Below are 20,495 nucleotides of genomic sequence, written 5' to 3'. Positions count from 1 at the left end.
TGCATTTTGATATTCATGCTCAAATGTAAACAGAATGAAGACGTGATGGAGGTATTAGATTTTAAAAAAATGTGTGTTTAAAACAGGAATGTTTCTTTAAATAAACTATGTAATTTCATATTACAAGGATGGACTTTGTTACATTAATTTCTAATCTGGCAATGCAGCTTTCCACCTCCCTTTTTTTTCCCTTTTGTGTCATTCGTTTGCACTTCCTCCATCGCTCTCAGGTCATTCTGGGGGTTTTTTTTTCTTGTCATTTGCTTCTTTTCAACCTTTTATTTGTCTTAGCAGTTTCTTCCTGCTCCTTTTGAGCTTTCTGTTCAATCAGAGTTGGCATCCATTCACAACTACTCAGTGATTCCCCCCCCCCCCCCCCCCTGTTTTGATTTCCCTGCCAACTCATCTAGCCCACTCATTGCCGTCACAGTCTTTAGCTGGGAGTCATGCAACAGGGATCCATTCGGAAGCCTGCAATTATGAGCCCTAAATCTGACCACTAGATTTCATTGTTGCGTGATGACTAAGGAACACTCCCTCCCTTTCCCCAGAGGCTGTAAACGCTGCTTCTGCAGCATCCCTAGCCCTAGCAAGAGCAGGGAGCAGAAGCCTGGCCCAGAAATCAAAACCAGCTCCTCAGCATGGCAGTGCACAACACTTGCCGCTGAACCCACAGGCCGCCAAATAAATACTCATTTCTTTTTGTTTATATTTCATTTTGGGTTTTTTGTTGTGTCCCTAAATTCTGGCCCCTAGACCCCCAGCGGCAGTCTCTTTAAACGTTTCCTCAAATCTTCACTTAAACCTATACCATTGTTGTTCATGGATAGATGGCACTGTTTTGCCTATTCTGTTATGTAAGTGTATGGAGAAATGATTGCTAGGGGGAAGCTTGAATGTGTGTAATTCTAAGTGAGGAGATTTGGGAGATTCTTGAGAATATTAGGAGCTGGAATCTAGAGAGACAGTATCCATCCTTGGTTCCAGAGATACTTCTCAAGACCTGCTATTTCTGCCAATCTAGCAGGACCTTCAGTGGATGCTGAGGGGCAAATGGAGTGCTGTTGGCATTAGGCTAGCACCTGGGAGGAGGCATGGACATTAACTACACACAGCAGATCCTTTGTTCTTCTCTGGAAATCTCCTACCCTGCAGTACTCGCACTACTGATACAATTATTTTTTTGAGGAATGGCTAATGCCTATGTTTGTTGGGAGAAGAGATACTGATCTTACTGCACTGCTAAAGGGAAAGGATGGGTCTGGTTTTTTTTATGTTGTTCCTTCTGTTATCTCTGCTGTGAAATCCTGTGATTCATCCTTTTGTGTATCTTGTGCTGATTAAAAATTGTGATAAGTTTGAACTACAGGCCATTGTGTGAGACTCCGATAACTAAATCCCAGGGTTCATTTATTATCCCCACTTACAGACTCTCTACCCAACCAAATATGGATGCCCAAAGTGGTATACGATAAGATTTTTAAAAAAGTTAAAACCAAAGTGCCTTTCGGAAAGCAATTTATACTTTTCACCCAGACCCATCGTCTTTGGGAGAAGGATACTCCTGTCACTCACTAATCCTGTACCTCCCTTTGCTGGAAAGTTCTCACATAATTTAGTAGCCTAATAGGGGCCACAATTATATATTGTAACCTTTTCAAACCTTTACCAAGAAATAATGTCAGAATAGTGGAGGAATAGCCTTAGTAGTTACAGCATCCGGCTATGAACCAGGGAAGCCAGGGTTCAAATCCCAATGCTGCTGCTTGTGACTGTGGGCAAGTCACTTAACCCTCCATTGCCTCCGGTACAAGCTAGATTATCAGACCTCTGGGGATAGTGAAATACCTACAGCATCTGAATGTAATCCACTTTGAAGTGCTCAAAAAAGTGTGAAAAGCAGAATATAAATAAATAAAACAGGAATGGCATTGATTCAACCAAAAAGTGATTGTTCTGTCTGGGCAAAAGTGTTCAAGGACAGTAATTTATTTATTTATAATCTTTTCTATACCGTCGTTAAGCGGGTGCCATCACAAGGGTTCACAATAGGGCACGTAACTATATGTTGTATAAAATGTGTCTAGAATTCTAACAATTAAACAGGTGCCATCAAAATACTGTAACATAGTTTCATAATAAATATTATTTGGTGGGTGTTATAAGTCATGTCCAGTTTCCTCTTACTCAGCTATAAGATATAGTACTACCGTACTTAACTCTAGTTCTTTGTTGCTTAAAAATAAAAATAAAGAATTAGAATATAAAAATGAGAAACACACGCACTGAGAAAAAAAGGTGTGTGTGGGGGAGTTTGACTGACCGCTACCAACATTTCCCTGGGTTCTCCTCTCAATTCTCTTTGTGATATGCTTGCTTAAATAGCCATGTTTTTAAACTTTTTCTGAAGGTTTTGTTTCTTTGCAGTCTGATTTCTAACAGCATATTGTTCCTTATTTGGGGTCCTGCTAGGGATAGGGCCCTATCCCTTACTTGGGTTAGTCTGGCCGTCTTGACTGAGGGAATTGTTAGCAGTGCTTTGTTTGCTGATCTCAGGTTTCTGTGGGGTGTATGTACGTGGAGGGCTGTGTTCAGCTACTCTGCTTTTTCGTCGTGTATTAATTTATGTATGGTGCATAAAGTCTTGTATTGTATTCTTTGTTCAATGGGTAACCAGTGTAGTTCTATTAAAGTTTCGGTGATACTGTAATGAAAACTCCTTAATCAAACTCAGATCCTCCCTCTGATCTCTCTCTACCCCCGGCACTGGAACCACCTCCCCTAACTACACATTTTCATATGGAAAATTCTTCATGGATGGATGGGGTGGAGGGAGGCCAACAAAAAAAAGAAAGGCTTCCAACTCAAACTAGACCTGAAAAATTAAACAAAACCGTTACTATCTGGAATTAGCTCATAATCCCCTTCCAACAGCTTACGAGTAATGCAGAACACTTTCACCATATCCACTGCCCACTTGATTAATGGCTGGGTTGTGAGGTCGGTGTTTACAGGACTACCAAGAGATGTTCAAAAGGGAAGAAAGAATATTTATGGATGGTCACAGAGGGGAAATGGGTGATTGTAAGTTTCCTTATCCACTAAGACTTTTTTTTTATTCCCTTAAACCTCTGAACCAGGTCCAATCCATCATCTTACCCAAGCACCATTTCTGAACCCACATAGCTCATTCCAGGACCACAAAATGCCAGCATCATTATTTTACGTGCCCCTAGCAGGGCTTACATTTGTATATATCTCTTTTCTTCTTTCTGGTATTATCTTCATCTTGTTTGTGATTTTTTTTTTTTTTTTTGCCTGTGCTCTCATCCTCTTTCTCAGTGGGTGAAGAGGAGAGACCAATATAAGATGAAGGGGTATGTCAGAAATGGAAAGGGAGAGACGGTGACAAGGGTAAAAGAGTGTGAAGGGGAAAATGGAGGGTAGTCAAAAAAGGTAATCAACATGGAGTATGAGATAGGGAAGACAGGCAGAAGGTCAATAAAAGAAGAGCAGTGGACAATTACAGGGGAAAGAGGGCAGGAGATGAAAGATGAGGGACGGGTGCAATGGAGAGGTGGATGTAACCCCCCCCTGCCTGGACGGGGCACATAAAATGTGAAAGGGTCCGGCACCCGAGGGAGCTCAGTGCCAGTCTCTCCAGAGAGTTCAGATAGGAAGATGGGCCAGACAGATGGTGTAGTGGACCCAGGTCCAGAGGCAAGGAGGGTGTACAACAGGCCAGAGCTGGCTAGGGATCTCAAGCTTAAAAGAATGTCCTCCATGACTTCATTCTCCCCTGCACAAATATCACTGCACCAGAAAAATGGGGCTCACTCTGCAAATATATGCAAAATACGGCACGGTTGCCACCAAATGGGCACTGGTCCTGTATTTTTATGGGGGCTACATGTTTAAATAGATTTATTTTGTAAAGTGTTTGAAAGTTTAAAAGTGCAAAAGGGCAAGGTTATCAATTAGGAAAATTGCAAACTGGTTAAAAGACAGGAAACAGAGAGTAGAATTAAATGGTCGGTTTTCTCAGTGGAAAAAGGTAAATAGTGGAGTGCCTCAGGGATCTGTACTAAGACTGGTGCTTTTCAATATATTTATAAATAATCTGGCAAGGGATACAATGAGTGAGGTGATAAAATATGCAGATGAGACAAAATTATTCAGAGTAGTTAAATCACATGTAGATTATAATGAATTGCAGGAGGACCTTGCAAGACTTGAAGATTAGGCGTCCAAATGACAGATGAAATTTAATGTGGATAAGTGCAAGGTGATGCATATAGGGAAAAATAACCCTTGCTGTACTTACACAATGTTAGGTTTCATATTATGAAATTGTAGCGATAGTTACTGTTCTTTGTGAACCGGGGTGATATGTATATTATACAGGAACCTCCGGTATATAAATTAATTTAAATAAATAAATATTAGGAGCTACCACGCAGGAATAAGATCTGGGCGTCATACTAGATAATACATTGAAATTGTTGGCTCAATGTGCTACAGCAGTCAAAAGAGCAAACAGAATTATTAGGAAGGAAATGATAAATAAAACAGAAAATGTCATAATGCCTCTGTATCACTCCATGATGAGACTGTACCTTGAGTACTATGTGCAATTCTGGTCGCCACATCTCAAAAAAAGATATATTTGCAAAGGAGAAGGTACAGAGAAGGGTGACTGACATGATAAAGGGGAATGGAACAACTCCCCTATGAGGAAAGACTAAAGAGGTTAGGACTTTTCAGCTTGGAGAAGAGACGGCTGAGAGGGGATATGATAGAGGTGTTTAAGATCATGAGAGGTCTAGAACAGGTAGATGTGAATTGGTTATTTACTTTTTCAGATAGTAGAAGGACTAGGGGGCACTCCATGAAGTTAACAAGTAGCACATTTAAAATAAAATGGAGAAAATTATTTTTCATTCAATACACAATTAAGCTCTGGAATTTGTTGCCAGAGGATGTGGTTAGTGCAGTTAATGTAGCTGGGTTTAAAAAGGGTTTGGATAAGTTCCTGGAGGAGAAATCCATTAACTGCTATCAATCAAGTTGACTTAGGGAATAGCCACTTCTATTATTGGCTTTAGTTGCATGGGATCTACTTAATGTTTGGGTACCTACCAGGAACTTGTAGCATGGATTGGCCACTGTTGGAAACAGGTTGCTGGATTTGATGGACACTCGGTTTGACCCAGTATAGCAACTTCTTAAGTGGCCTGGGCAAGCCTGGCAAAGGATTTTGGTGGGAGGGCACTTTGAGATAGCTCTTCCTCTAAGGGGATATTCATTGTGGGTTGTTTTTTGTTTTTTTTTAAATAAAGGTTAAAAGTGTATCCTATTTCCTGAACTGGGAAAATATCAGGTAGTGTTCTAGGACAGCCTCAGGAGGAATGTGCATTGTGTGTGAATGGCAAGTATGTAGTTGGACCAATAGTTGAAGTTTTGTATTGGGTATAAAGGTGTGTGAGTGTCTGGAGTGTCCAGGCCACAAAACAGAAAAGAGAACAACTGGTACTTCACCCAGAAGCACTGCTGGAAGTGTGCACCATCTGCTCTCTTGGCGGTCGATGCAAAAAAAATAGTGTTGAAAGCGGGCACTGAACACTCAGCGCCTGCTTTCCTAACGTGCCCCCAGGCACCTCTCCTGGGGGCACCATGCAATATTTAAATTAGGGGTCATATTGTAAAGGAGGCACTAGGGTCGATTGCACACCCCTAGCGCCTCCTTGACAGCAGGAGCCTGGGAGTGCTGGGCTGTCAGCGACCATCCGCCGGTTAAGAAAACAGATGCTGACATTATCGGCATCCGATTTCCTAATCAGTGCACAGCCACGGGTTTGGGAAACAGACGTTGGTTAATTGAACATCCGTTTCCTGAACTTGACCATTGGTACCTTTTAAAAAAAAATTTTTAAATCTTTATTTCCTCCGACTTAATATCGCAATGATATTAGGCAGGCATTAATTTCTGAGCGCAAAAATGTGCATTTTGGATGCACTTTTTTTTTTTTTTTTTTTGCATTTTGGGTGAGTAGCTAATAGCCTCATCAACATGCATTTGCATGTGATGAGTGCTATTAGTTTCGCCCCATGCTGGACGCTCATTGTGTAGGCGCTCAGTAGCGCCTATACAACCCGCGTCCAACTGCAGATTAAACAGTGCGCTTAGCTGAGCGCACTGTTTTCCATCGGCCCCTCGGATTTAGAGAAGTGCTGCAGAAGTCCAGGATTACTGAGAGAGAGAGAGCAGAGGTTCTGAACTTGGAGATTTCTCTGAGGAACTGTGTTGGGGGAGAAGGGGGGTTGACTGGGCCTAGGGGAGAGGCTGCAGCTGGTTATTTCTTCACAGAGCTGGAGACTAGCACTGGCTCCAAAGGACCGGGAGGTGCACTGCTCCAGAACAGAAGTGACTGAGATCCTAACAGGTTCTAAACAGTGAGTAACAATTTGATATTTCTGTGTCAGAAAAAGACAACTATCTAGGACTCCCCTTTGGGTTCATAAGTGAGAAACAAAAAGACAGAGGTAAAAGGTGTGGCATGTGGAGTGGATTTGAGTGGATCTTCTGTGGGAAAAAAGGTGAGCAAAATCAGAAGTTGTTTAAAGGTGAAACAGGCCTTGTGTGTGATGGGAGTAACTTCTTCAAAAGCTGACCACAGGGGAGGTGTACCAGGGTTTCTAACAACTCGGGAAGTAACCTACAGCCCAAAGAATGATTTGTGATTTGAACATAATTGAAATTGATGTTGTCGTGATTATGGTCTGTGGACTAGCTACACATCTGTTTTGGCTACCTCTTTTTATTGTATTAATCAAGTTATTTATTTTCTGAGCACAAGAGACTTGTGGACAGTGGAATTTTTTTTAGGAGTGTCTTTGGCCAGTTTGGCCTAACAGGAGATCCTGCCCCCAGCCCCCCACCGAGAGATAGTAAACCCCACCCACCCTGGGTGAGTACATCCTGCACTCCCCAGGGCTGGGAAAGTGGTCCCTTGGCACAGGGGCTGCAAAAAATTAAACTTTTCTGTTCTGGTGTTACCAGCATTCAGAGTATGTTGCAATAGAGTGAGAGTAAACACTGACTGGATCAGGATGTATGGGTTTACACAGCTAGGCTATGGAGGTTACAAAGAAGATGGAACGTATGCTTAGCAATTTCATACATTAGAAGAACTTCTTACACATATTCTTACCCCACTTTCCTCATTAACACTTTAACGTACCACTCTTCTTCCCAATATTTCAATGTACTCTCAATGGAAGCAATTCCTCCTCCCTACAAGCATTTTTTTCTCCTCTGTCAAAATAAACTATGCTTCTTATTGTATCAACATCAGTTTCTCACACATTTAAGTGCTTCAGTATTCACTCACTGGACTCACTTCTCCATTCTCCATAGAAACTCTATAACCCTTCAGAAGCTTCCTCTGCTCCTTCCAAGCAAAAGTGTAGGACTGCCCTAGCAGTGTCACTGGTTCTCATCCTTCTGTGCCTTCATCATTCCATATATTCCCCACCGACTGTGGTATCTGCAGACTCCCTTCCACTTCCCAGGACTCTGGCCAGATCCCCTGGATGCTTAAGGAGAAACACCTACACCACTTCAGGCCTTTCCCTCAGAGGGGAAAAAAAACACAACCCCTGCAGGTCTTCCCCCATAGAGAACCCATCCTGGTCAAACCCAGTCACCTGTTTGGTTCTCTCTCTCCCGCCAAATCATCAACCCAGCATTTTACGCTGGATTTCTACTCCCTCTACAGGACCTTACTAACCCCATCCTTCTTAAAGGTGAACATTCACATATAAATCTCTAACCACTCTTTCACCTTGACGCAGGGCAAATGCATTGTGCAATTTTATTAGAGAGAAAGCCATCTAGTGGCCATTCAGAATACCACACCTTCCAAATGAAATAAGCAGCTACAGACAGCTTCTGCTATTCTACAGTAATCCCACACTCCCCATACATTTTCACAACTGTAAATCAGACTCCAAGCTGGGGCCAGGCAGCTTTCTCAACCCAGAATCATCTCCGGTGGTCTGTTTGTGAAAGAAAAAGGGCTTCTTGATGGGAGACCTGTCACATGGAGAAGGAGAGATGGGGAAATGAGAGGCAACAGCAGGGGAAATTCAGGGAAACTTTATGAAAATCTCAGAACACTGAGAGATATTAAGAGGTGATTCTCCAACCCGGCTGGGTAAAATCAGTAGACACCTCCCAACTAATGCAACCGGACAGTAACCTATAGTCAAGGTGTTTAACAGTGTGCGTATTGAAAGTCTAAATAAAACCAGGGAGTTGGCAGGCACAGTGATGTCAAAGCAACAGACAATCAGTGGGTGATACTTTAAAGGAAAACTAGCAGTTCAGGGGGAGGAACATGTATCTGGTGCAGCCCTCTAAGGAACCCCTTACACATGAACGAGATGAGGCAGAGCTTCCCTCTACTCCACTAGCAGCCCTGTGTCTTCAGTGTCTGTCCGTGCTGTGCAAAGCGTCATGACTGCACTTACTGGGAAAAGAGATGCCTGGAGCGGACGATGAATTTGAAGAGATATTCCAAGGCCTTGAATGTCCTCAGAAGGTGGTCACATGGTTCACCACGGCTAGCCGTCTCCACATAACTCGTCAGCACCGCAATCAGCTTTCTGCAAATAAAGAGACCAGGAGAAAAAGAAGAGCTAGAAGGCTGGGATGATACCAGGAGGGGGAGGGGGTGTGCGCTCTCCTGAAAATGCACACAGAGCCTGCTCATGTTGCTGTGTGGCACGCATAGTTTGTCTTGCGCTTCTCCTTATTAAAAGCATGGGGGTGGATATTTCACAGAGGTGCTAAGTAGTAGAGTTAACCAGTTTACTTTAACCAGTTAACTCTGTCTACATGTGTTGAACAGCCAGGTTAAATCTAACCCTACATAAAGCCTATAGGGTTAGAGTTAGGAAAGCCATTTGTGCAGACACACTTAGGTGGAGAGATTTATTCTGCTAACCAACTAAACTTGAAAACCCCATCCCTTCCGTGCCCCGGTATGGCTCCTTTTTTGTCATGCACAGTGATTTTGTGTGTGTGTGTGTGTGTATGTCTGTGTGTTTGTGTGGAGGGGGGTAACTGGTTAGACTTAGGAGGCTAAAAGCTGACTTGACCTGTATAAAGCTTTTGAATAGCAATCCCATGGTGGATGACAACTGTGTATCTTGCATGCTTGTAAACTAAGAGGGGCAGAGGGCATGTTCTGAAGAGCTGACAGCACTGTATGCAGCAGGTTATAAGTAGCCGACGCAGGCAGTCCCCTGCATTTTGGTAGCACTGCGCATAGGAGCTGCAGTAGAAAACAGGGACTTGCGCCAGCATAGCATGATGCACCCCCTGTGTAAGGCAAATCAGCCTGGAGCATTTCTCACGTTAAAAGATCCTGATAAGGGCTAGAAAAGATGTGCATCATATTGGAGTAACCCGGATTCATTCAATGGCACTGTTGTTGCCAAGGTTTCTTAGCCCGTAGGCCTCTTGCTTGTGGACATAAATGCCTGTCCTATGGGAGCTCCTAAACCCCACTTATTGACTTAAAATTTTATTGAACATTAGGTCTATTAAATTTAATGAATAGACTAATGCAATACATTTTAAAACATGCTCGACTACCGTAGTAACATTTCCTCTCAGTGCCAGGAAGTTTTTCTTTCCCCATTTTTTATGCTTTTCATGAATTGCCCAAATTTACTATTGCTTGTTGGCAAAGGATTTTAAAAGGGTGGCGTGTCCACCATTGCAAACGTGGAACAGCATATTGCAGAATTTGTAATTGTACAGTTGCACATGCACCCCTCCTCCCGCCCTCCCCGCCTCCGAACATACCGAAGGAACCCCTCTACTCTATCCCATGCTAACATGTGAAAGCCAAGGCTGTGCACACCCATAACTGTGCAACCTGTGCCCTTATCATCTCCTACGCAAAATTAAATTCTGCACCCAAAGACCAAGGTGACTCTTACGGAAACAGCTGATCTCTGAGGATCAGGGAGATTATTTAAAGAGCTTCAAACTTTACGATGTAACAGTACCATTTTTGATTAATAACGGGGCGGATGTGACTGTTCCTTTGAAGTACTGAGCAGCACGCATGCAGAAGGTATAGCTTTCCTTCTCTGTTCTTGCCTCAGGTGTGCCGTGATACTGAAAGGGTACTGAAATGTTTTATCACGTGCATTACTGACTGTCAACATGCTGCCAAAATATTCACCACCATCACCCCCACACCTGCATAGATTTTGCTTTTCTGATATGTGTCTTCCATTTTCAGCCTTTTTCACACTGGGGAGAATTTTCAGTAGCCTGCACTACTGCAAAGGATTTGGGCACTCTTTTGCACCTGTGGGGGTTTTCAAAGGCAAGCACTGTGTAGAGATTCCGTCGGAAAGCTGCCTTTTGTGGCCACGTGCTTTGCACCTGCTTTATCTGTGGGTGGCAGAATGGGAGGGGGAACACCATGTTTACATTTCAAAATGCAATTATATACCTGCTGTTTACTCTCCCACCCTATATGTATCCACAAAAATGCCAGTTTTGAATCCAGCTAAAAGTACCGGTCTTGTGTGAAAGGTCAGGTCTACATTTCACCCAGGGCAATTCAGAAGGGTAAGCATGTGGTTACCCAGCTGTCTTTGAATATTGTGGTGCATATATTCAACCAACTCAGCTGAAATGTCAATAGAACTTGGGTACATTGTGATGCCATGAGGTTCTGTTAAATTTGCTTTGCCATTTGTTAATGCTTTTTGGTGAGTTGATGAGCTCATTAAAAGTGGCTTATGGAGATAAAAATAAATGGAATGTAAAAATGAGACTTCTGTGTCATGTGAGATGGTATCAGATTTACATGTAATACCTTCTCAGTTTACATACTAAAATCTATTTTCTCGAATACAGTTACATCATATCATAGTAGATCTTGGCAGATAGAGATTGATTGGCCCATCCAGTCGGTCCCATTGTTTTCCTCTCTGGATTTCTATCACTTTGGATGTTTGAACAAAGAAATTCCTATACTTAAAACACCAGTTGCCCACTCGACCTTTCCATCTAGAATAAGAGTTTTCAAATGAGGCATCAGATACATTTTTTAATAAATAAACAATTCCTGTCCTCAGTATCCGTCCCAAAGCCTGCTCTTTGATGCTTTTAACCATGGCCACTCCGTGCTGGTTACCCCGGGCTTCCTGGAAGTCTAATAAAGCTGTACTACTGATGAAGGGGTTGTTTACTCAGGCTTTTGGTAGTCTAATGCAGCTGTCCACCGCTCTTTGCTGGTTGGCTGCTATTTCCCACTCATTGGCCCTTTGAAGTTTCAAATGACTGAGCAAACGCTCTAGGCCTTCCTCCTTCCCTAACATAAGAACATGCCATACTGGGTCAGACCAAGGGTCCATCAAGCCCAGCATCCTGTTTCCAACAGAGGCCAAACCAGGCCACAAGCATGCTGAAATCCCATCATGGTTCTGGTTGTCACTGCCATTGTCAGTAGTCTATTTTAGATATCTACCACCCTCTCAATAAAGGAGTATTTTCTCATGTTTTCTCTGAACCTTTCTCTTTACAGCTTCACATCATGACCCCCTTTCCTTGAATTTCCTTTTCTATGGAAAATTTTGCCTTTCCATACAGTAGAATGCATTAGGATTGTGGATGATTCTTTCAAGAGTCAACTGGGCAATGCCTGTTAGGGATGTGAATCATTTTAGGACGATTAAAATTATCGTCCGATAATTTTAATATCGTCTTAAACCGTTATGGAACACAATACAATAGAGATTCTAACGATTTATCGTTATAAATCGTTAGAATCGTGAGCCAGCACACTAAAACCCCCTAAAACCCACCCCCGACCCTTTAAATTAAATCCCCCACCCTCCCGAACCCCCCCAAATGAGTTAAATAACCTGCGGGTCCAGCGGCGGTCCGGAACGGCAGCGGTCCGGAACGGGCTCCTGCTCCTCAATCTTGTTGTCTTCAGCCGGCGCCATTTTCCAAAATGGCGGCGAAAAATGGCGGCGGCCATAGACGAACACGATTGGACGGCAGGAGGTCCTTCCGGACCCCTGCTGGACTTTTGGCAAGTCTCGTGGGGGTCAGGAGGCCCCCCACAAGCTGGCCAAAAGTTCCTGGAGGTCCAGCGGGGGTCAGGGAGCGATTTCCCGCCGCGAATCGTTTTCGTACGGAAAATGGCGCCGGCAGGAGATCGACTGCAGGAGGTCGTTCAGCGAGGGTTCCGGCGCCTCGCTGAATGACCTCCTGCAGTCGATCTCCTGCCGGCGCCATTTTCCGTATGAAAACGATTCGCGGCGGGAAATCGCTCCCTGACCCCCGCTGGACCTCCAGGAACTTTTGGCCAGCTTGTGGGGGGCCTCCTGACCCCCACGAGACTTGCCAAAAGTCCAGCGGGGGTCCGGAAGGACCTCCTGCCGTCCAATCGTGTTCGTCTATGGCCGCCGCCATTTTTCGCCGCCATTTTGGAAAATGGCGCCGGCTGAAGACAACAAGATTGAGGAGCAGGAGCCCGTTCCGGACCGCTGCCGTTCCGGACCGCCGCTGGACCCGCAGGTTATTTAAGTCATTTGGGCGGGGTTCGGGAGGGTGGGGGATTTAATTTAAAGGGTCGGGGGTGGGTTTTAGGGGGTTTTAATGTGCCGGTTTTGCGATTTTTCGATTTTTAGATTTTTCACGATTTTTCACGATATTTTACCCCCCCAAACGGCAACAATACAATTCCCTCCCCCTCCCAGCCGAAATCGATCGTTAAGACGATCGAGGACACGATTCACATCCCTAATGCCTGTTCCTTGTTACTTGCAGAATGAATTTGAGATTTATATTGTGTTGGAGGCTTTATTTTTTTTTTCACTGAAGGGCTTCTAGTGCATGGTCACATGAGGCTGTCTGCCAAATCATAACAGTTATTATTTGCGGTCACTTTCTAATTCTTACTTAGTATGCATGCTATATGGTGAAGCAGATCCTGTAGGAGTAACTTGTATGCAATGTTCTATATGTAACCAGGGCTCCTTTCTGGGTTACCGTTAAGCACTGGGAATAGACCTATTAGTGCAGTTAGAGAAAGGAAATAGGAGGATCCATTCTGTGACAGCCCTCCCAAGGGTGGGGCTGAAATGGATATCCCCTGCAGAAGACTTTTCAGCAGAGCTCTGTGAAGGGCTCGGGGGGCAGTCTAAGTTGGAAGTTAGAGAGAGGTTGGAGTTTTTGCTAAGTTAAATTTGGCCTACCTGAAGTCTTTGAAACCCTCTAAGACTTTCCAAGGAGGCTTTGGACTTCACTGCTATACTCTTCAACTGAGTTACAGAGTGTTTTTTTCCAGGGACTGCGTTGGATTTTGAGTAAAGGAACCCTGCTGAAGGCCTGGGCCTTTCCTAGGCTTAGGGATCGGGGAACACTGAGTCAAAGATGCTCAGGTTTAGGGAAGACCTGCCCCCGAAGTGGTGGTGTCCTGTTGTAGAGGTGCTCCAAAGTTATCTATTTTGGGGAACAAAGAAGTCGGTTTTTTTTTTTTCCAAGAACTGGGAGGAAGTGATTTTTCTGCCCCTCTTCCTACCCATCGCTGACCCTGAAGTTCCACCCGGAATCCTCCTCAAAAGAAAGGACAACTAACTGTGAGTAATAAAATCATCTGAAAATGGTGGAGGACACCCCCCCCCCCCCCCCGGCATCTTCAATCAACCCTGGGGAGCGAGAGACATTAACTCTCTGTGCCAAGATTAGATTTTTGCTGACAGGGGTTCCCGCCCACCAAACGGGACCTAACCTGAGGGATCTACTGCTCTTCGTAACCCAGTGCAGCAGCTGGATTCCTGCCCCTAATAGTTGACTCTTGCACAGATAGAGGGCACAAGAACTGTATACCAAGAGTAAGAGAAAAGACCAGAACTGTTGTGCTGGAAACATACTTAGTTGTGCCATTCAACCATACTGTTTACAGTAAAGTATTACTTTTGGAGTCTAACAACCGTGTAGTCCTTGCACTCAGCACACAGCACAAAGTATAAAGATTCACCTAGCCCAGAGAATTCAGCATAGGAGGTCAGCCGCCCGCACTGGGACCTAAGAGGACTCCTTTCTACCCCTAGTCAAAGAAGCCACACCCAGGGAAGTGAGGGAGATCAAAGAGCATAAATAACTTTATGGCCTCACCAGTGGTGGGCCTGCACATCGGTTTGGGGGTTACATATACAACATACTTGTAGGCCAGGGTGGCACTGAAGTGCTGGCAAATATAGGCCTCCAGTACTGCATTGAAGTGCTGGAACTTCCTGTCTGCGATTAAACCCACAATGAAGATCTGTAGGGGAAAGAAAAAACAGCCACAGATAAAATACAACATGTGACCAGAAATAGTCAGTGCAAAGAACTCCTGGAATCTTGACAAGATGGCCGGGCCAGATATCCGCTCCCATAATCATATACAGCATAAGTATTCCTCATGCTTAAGGTCTTGATTCATTTCTGGTATATCTGCTGGCTCCTGCTCTTCTGTTCTTCTGGGATGGGCAGCAAATAAACTTATACTCCTCTATTACCTACATTACCAGTAAAAAAGCCCGATAAAGAATCAAATCAATAGGTTTGTCCAGAGCAGCAAGACAAAGAGTTTGCCTCATATACTAAACTTGTGCAGGGATATGGGCAATAATGACATCACCACATTCAGGTTCATTAACAGTAATTTGAATTGATATGGTACACATTTTATATTCAAGCCAGATCCTAACATATGTTACAAGCAAAGCACTCAGAAGCAGGTATGCAGCCACCTCTGGGGTAATTGCACATTTGTAAGGCAGCTTCCACATGGGAGAAAGGATATTGCTATTACTATAATGCGCAGCTAGGATGTCTTTCCCATCAAATGGAACTTGAATTTTCTCATATTGCTGTTCTAGTGGTATAATAAACTCATATTACTTTGGAAAGTGAAAGTGGTCTGAGATTTGAGATCATCACATTTATTGTTAGACTGTTGCTGATCTGCTTTAAAGCTTTTAATGTGACTCTCAGCCTGAATTTCAACAAAACCTAATGCACCTATAATGCAACCATAATGCACAAATAAAAAAAGCACTAAATTCTCATCAGAGATTCCAAACTCACAGAGGAACAAGAAAACAGAAATGCTAAGAGAAAAGCAGACTTGTGATTTAGACCTGCAAAATGCTGGGCAGTGACATAGTTTTCGCCATACCCATATAACTCCCCCTTCCCGGTGCAATGATTAGATAGAATGCACACTTGATGCCAAGGCTAAGTCCGGACTCAGTCTTATCATTTTTATAGAACTGTTGGATACTTAGCTCTGAACAATGCCAATATGCTTTCAGTTACCATAAATCCCTTCCCCTAACAGCTGCTTACAATCTAAGTGGATATCTGAGACAATGGGAGATAAAGTTACTTGCTCAAGGTCACATGGATTGTCTATGGGAGCAGTGGAATTTTATTGTTTAGATGGAATAACTCCTTGAGATCTAGAAGTTAGACCTCCCTCCGAAATGGGGGGCAGGAGGTGGGGGAAATCAAGGTGTTTAGATGGAATATCTCCAAGGAGACACAAGACACAGTGTATGGTGTTCCAAAGTTAAAAGATTTTATTGAACAGTCTGTAAAGCACTTACAGTATACAGCCATGCACTGAACTCTATGAAATAAAGACAAATAAATAAATAAGGTGTTACTAATTCTTTCTATTTCATGCTCTTGGAATCTCTTCACTCCTTGTCTTGGAATTTAAAGCTCCTTTGGACAGATGCTGGGCTCTCGGCCTCCTAAGCAGGCCTGGATTTCCCCAATAGACACACTAGACCTGTGTCAAGAGTGATACAGTTTTGGGGGTGGCAACGTTTCTGCTCCTTTCTGCCTGGATCTATAATTCTGCCACCCCTCTTTCCACTTAATTGGACCCAATTCCCTCCAGCCACTCCTCTGCAAAACTCAGGGCTCCCCTCTACTTCCACTGCCAGGCAGACATCAATCCCCAGGCCTTGCAGGTGGAAAGATGACCTGGAACTGAAGCTGTAAGACCATTGGGGCTCTCCTGACTCTGCTGGCAGATGAAGAGGGGAGCAGCCAGGACGGGAACTGCGAGGCTGGCAGGGATGCCCAAGTTCCCACAAGTGAAAGAAGTGTGTGTGTCTGAGGGTGGGGCCCACGACCAGAGCTGCGAGGCCAGCACTGTTTCCCAGGCCCTGCTACTGGAAGATGAAGGGAGAAGCCGGGACCAGAGCTGATAGAGGAGAATGAGGTGGGTGGGCCAGAGACTGAGGAAGGAAGGGAGAGACTGAGGCCAAAAGAAGGTGGCAGGGGAAGAGTGTCAGAGATGGAAGGAGAAAACCCTAGGCCACAACGGGGGGTAAGTGCCAGGTGCAGAGGATTGAAGACAAAGGATGGGAGATATTGAGCCTGGTGAGTGGACAGTTGTGATTGGAGACTGAGGGCAAGGGGTGAAAATCAGAGGTCAGCTGAGGGAGAAGCAAAAACAGAAATCTATTCCTTCTTCCAAGGACCTCTCTTGCTTCTCCAATGTTTAAATATCTCCTCCACACACTTCTTTCTTCCTTCCTGGGCTCCTGGAACATTGGATTATAGAGCACTGAAAGGGCAGCTTGTTCCTCCTCCCTTCTGTTTTTCCACATATTTGGTCACCTCTGGACAGGCACCTGACATTCATTTCTCTCTTTTCCTGTGAAGATCTCTGTTCACTTTGAACTGCGATCAGTCTTCTTTTCCCAATAGAAAGGAGCAGTTACAACTAAGTATCGGAAGCACCAACACAAGGAATAGTCTTGTGGCCATCCTTACTCAGCATGGACTATGTTGTGTAACCCCTGGGTGGGATAGAACCCTGTGCTGACCCAAGGGCACATAAATTAGATCCTATCTGCAAGCAGTTTTCCTTGGATAGCTTCAAAGCCCTTTTGCATTAATCAAAGTACATGGTCCTTTTTCCATTCTCTAAAACTGCACTGATAATCTTTGTAGTCTATGGCAGCAATAATCACACTCAGAAGCAAAGTGATTTTCAACTCCTTTACTGATAGTTGATAAATTGACTGAAGATTCTTTGCAGCACTTAGATTTAAAATAAAAATTGATGAACAATAGAAGAAGAAAGGTTATTAAATCTGTGACCTCACTCTTCTAGTTAAAGTCTTTAAATTTATGGAAGCCAATTCTTTAACAACTTATCTCCTTTTCCTTTCCAATTACTCAAAATGAAGAACACATAATCTTTCTTCCAACTCCAAAATTTATCTCAATCTTCTCCCCACGATAGACTGGTTAGAATTTAGTTCCAAAATACTAATAAGAACACAGCAAGTCCCAATTCTCATACCTCTCCTGTAATCTTCTTAAATGTTTTAGATCTCCTTCGGAAGGTACCAGTGGGCACTTCCCTCTCAAGTGCAGAACACTTGAATCAGTAGAAAAAACAGCTTTTAGACAATACCTTCTCTTTTTCTCTGGCGATGGATAGGAATCCATTCCTCTCTGATAAAACTTCCACTTCTTAGGCTCTTTCTAGGTGAAGGACACTTTCCTCCCAGTGGTTTGGAAACTGAGTCCCTGGTACCAAATGCACTCAATTCCAAAAGGAACCAAAATAGACTTTGACTCAAAAAAGGAGAAAAAAACAAAAAACAAAATAAGAGACAGGAAGGGAGGAAAAATGTCCTTCTCTCCCAAACTAAGAGGATAGATTACCGAAGGAAATTTAAACTCCTCTGCATCGGGTCACTGATTGATCACTGGAGATGAGATAGAAAGCAACAGAATCTTCTCTATCCCCGATCTAACCTTTCACCGAGTCTCCCCAAATCCGCTGTGAAGGGGTACCAAGGCTCTCACAGGGAAGGTTTTCAAAAATTGGATCAAAAAGAATACGGTAAATAAATCACACTAGGTCACCCTGAAGACTGATTGCTACAAAGAAATTGCTAAAAATAAATGTATTTCATGTAAGATACAGCTAGCTGAGTCCTGTCCTAAGCAACTATTCAAAATTATTGCTGCACTATCTAATCCACCTAAGTTATTATCTTCTCATTATGTGAACTGTTCTGCAGTTCTTTTGCTTCCTTTTTTTCTGATAAGGTTAATCTCTGTTTGCAATAATTTTCCTGCTAGTGCTTCAAAGGAATCAATTTCTTCATCTTTCACAAATCCTGAATTTTCTGCCCCGTTTTCTGCATTTTTGCTGTGGGTGTTGGGTTTTGTTGAAATCTTTACATCTTACAACATCTAAATTAAATCCTATGCCATCTAAACTTTTAAAAAATCCAGCTCTTGCACTTTCAACTTCTATTTCTTGCATTGTTAATAACTGTCTTTTGGAGTTTTTCCTGATCAGTTAAAAATTGCCAGAGTTTCTCAGCTTCTTAAAAAGGAATCTCTTGACTTTAATGTGTTATCATATGGCTGTCTCAAATTTAACCATGCTATAAAAAATAATTGGTAATGTTGTCTTTGACCAACTGAATAATTTTGTTAACAAGGCTAATGTTCTTCATCCATCTCAATTTGGTTTTCGAAGAGCTCACAGCACCAAAACTACTAGTGTCATTAACTAATGGTATTAGACTTAATATGGACTCAGGCAAGGTCACTTTCATAATCTTTTTAGACATGAGTGTGGGTACTTGCCAGGTACTTGTAGCCTGGATTAGCCACTGTTGGAAACAGGATGCTGGGCTTGATGGACCCTCGTTCTGATCCAGTATGGCATGTTCTTAGGTTCTGATGTTCAACCCAGTAAATCACGTTTTACTTTCTGAACACCTTAGGGAAAATGGTGCTGATGGTATTGTTACACTGGTTTTCCTCTTATCTTTCAGCTAGGCTTTTTCAAGTAGAATGGAATCAAGAAGTTTTGGATCCAACTTCTTTGCCTTTTGGGATACCCCAAGGATCTATATTATTCCCTTTACTGTTTAATATGTTCCTCTCACCATTAGCAACTCTTCATTCAGGACTATGGTTTCCAGTCTTCACTCTATGCCGAAGATATTCAGGTTATTGTTTTTATGAATTCAATATCTTCTCTAGAACCTTTTTGTTTCAATCAATCCCTGGGATTCATCATTCCGCTATAAATATAGCAGAATAATGGGCCGCAGGGAAAAAAGGGGATGGAGGATGAAAGTATGCAGCCAGCTGCATCATGGCGATGCATTTTCACCTGCCACAGCTGCGGCCAGGCCACATACATTTGCCCCCATAGCGCCATGGGAAAAGGTGTTATTTCCCATGGTACTGCCGGCGATAATGTGAAAAACATTTTCACCTGCAGCACTGCTGGGCCATAATCCTGCCCAACCCCTACCCACATTCCTCCTTTTCCCCTAATTAAAACTGTACTGCCGCGATGCAGCCAGAATCGTGTGCGTTAGGGCCTTATTGTGTACAATAAGGCCCTAATGCACGTGATAATGGCACATCGCAGTTTAAAAATTGACCCTGAATGTTGAATCATGTTGCAACTTGGCCTCTAGAACATGGCTTACAGATTCATCCAACAAAATCAAAGGCCATCTGGTTCAGCATGAAATGTATTTCTCCATCAGATATACTCCAGCAATTTGTAGCAACATTGTCTCTTTAAAATCCATGATTTGTACTCTGGGAATATAGTTCGATTCTGGGCTCTCTGTAGTTCCATATAGCTCTTCAATTGTTCAAAAATCATTTTTTTCATTTGAGATATATTCGCCAACTACATCCTCTATTAAATCTATTAGATCTGAAACTATTAAGTCATGCATAATAATAATAATAATAATAATTTCCTGTACACTGGAGTCATATTATTATTGCAATTCATTGCTTTTGGGCATTCCTAATTATCAATTGAAATGTCTTCAACTTCTCCAGAATACGGCTGCTAGAGTGATCTTTAGTCTTCATGAATTCAATCACATTTCCTCAGTTTTACATCTACATTGGTTACCTGTTTTATTTTAAATTTGATTCAAAATGTTATGTTTAGTTTTTCATGTTCTTCGATTGGGTCTCCCTCTCTGTTTAAACTTTTGATTTCTTATACACCATCACATGCTCTTTGTTCCTCTCAAATGGGACTTCTTCATATCCCTTCCCCATCTGTCATCCAGTTGGAATGTACTAGTGATTCATCTTTTAGTTATTAGGCCTCATTATTATAAAACTCTTTAGCCCTAGACATCCACATGGAAGTTAATTATTTAAAATTTAGAAAAGCAGTTAAAATCTCGATTTTTATTATAATTTTGTTTTAATAGTTTTCTTAGATTTTAGGTATTTTAGTTATTTTGATTTTCTAGTATGTTGCTCTCAACACAATTGGTTTTTTATTTCCTGTCACCAGTATTGTGTTTATGCTACATATTGTATGTTCTTTTCTTTAATATTCTTTTTATTAGTATTTAGTCAATACAAATCC

At 42.8% G+C, this 20,495-nt stretch overlaps 1 protein-coding gene across 1 annotated transcript in view; it reads right to left on the bottom strand.

The window, feature by feature from the left end:
- Positions 1-20,495, bottom strand: part of LOC115087992 (dedicator of cytokinesis protein 2-like) — a 1,829,205-nt gene that overhangs the window by 1,382,395 nt on the left and 426,315 nt on the right. The window contains exons 21-22 of the mRNA XM_029595813.1: positions 14,266-14,366; positions 8,533-8,667 (exon numbers count right to left, since the gene is read on the bottom strand). Coding sequence (XP_029451673.1) covers positions 8,533-8,667; positions 14,266-14,366 — 236 coding nt within the window. The remainder of the gene's footprint in view (positions 1-8,532; positions 8,668-14,265; positions 14,367-20,495) is intronic.

The sequence above is a fragment of the Rhinatrema bivittatum genome, chromosome 1 (genome assembly GCF_901001135.1).
Source record: "Rhinatrema bivittatum chromosome 1, aRhiBiv1.1, whole genome shotgun sequence".
Classification (NCBI taxonomy): domain Eukaryota; kingdom Metazoa; phylum Chordata; class Amphibia; order Gymnophiona; family Rhinatrematidae; genus Rhinatrema; species Rhinatrema bivittatum.
Note: the sequence above shows the minus strand (reverse complement) of the source record. Positions and strands in the feature narration are given on the sequence as shown.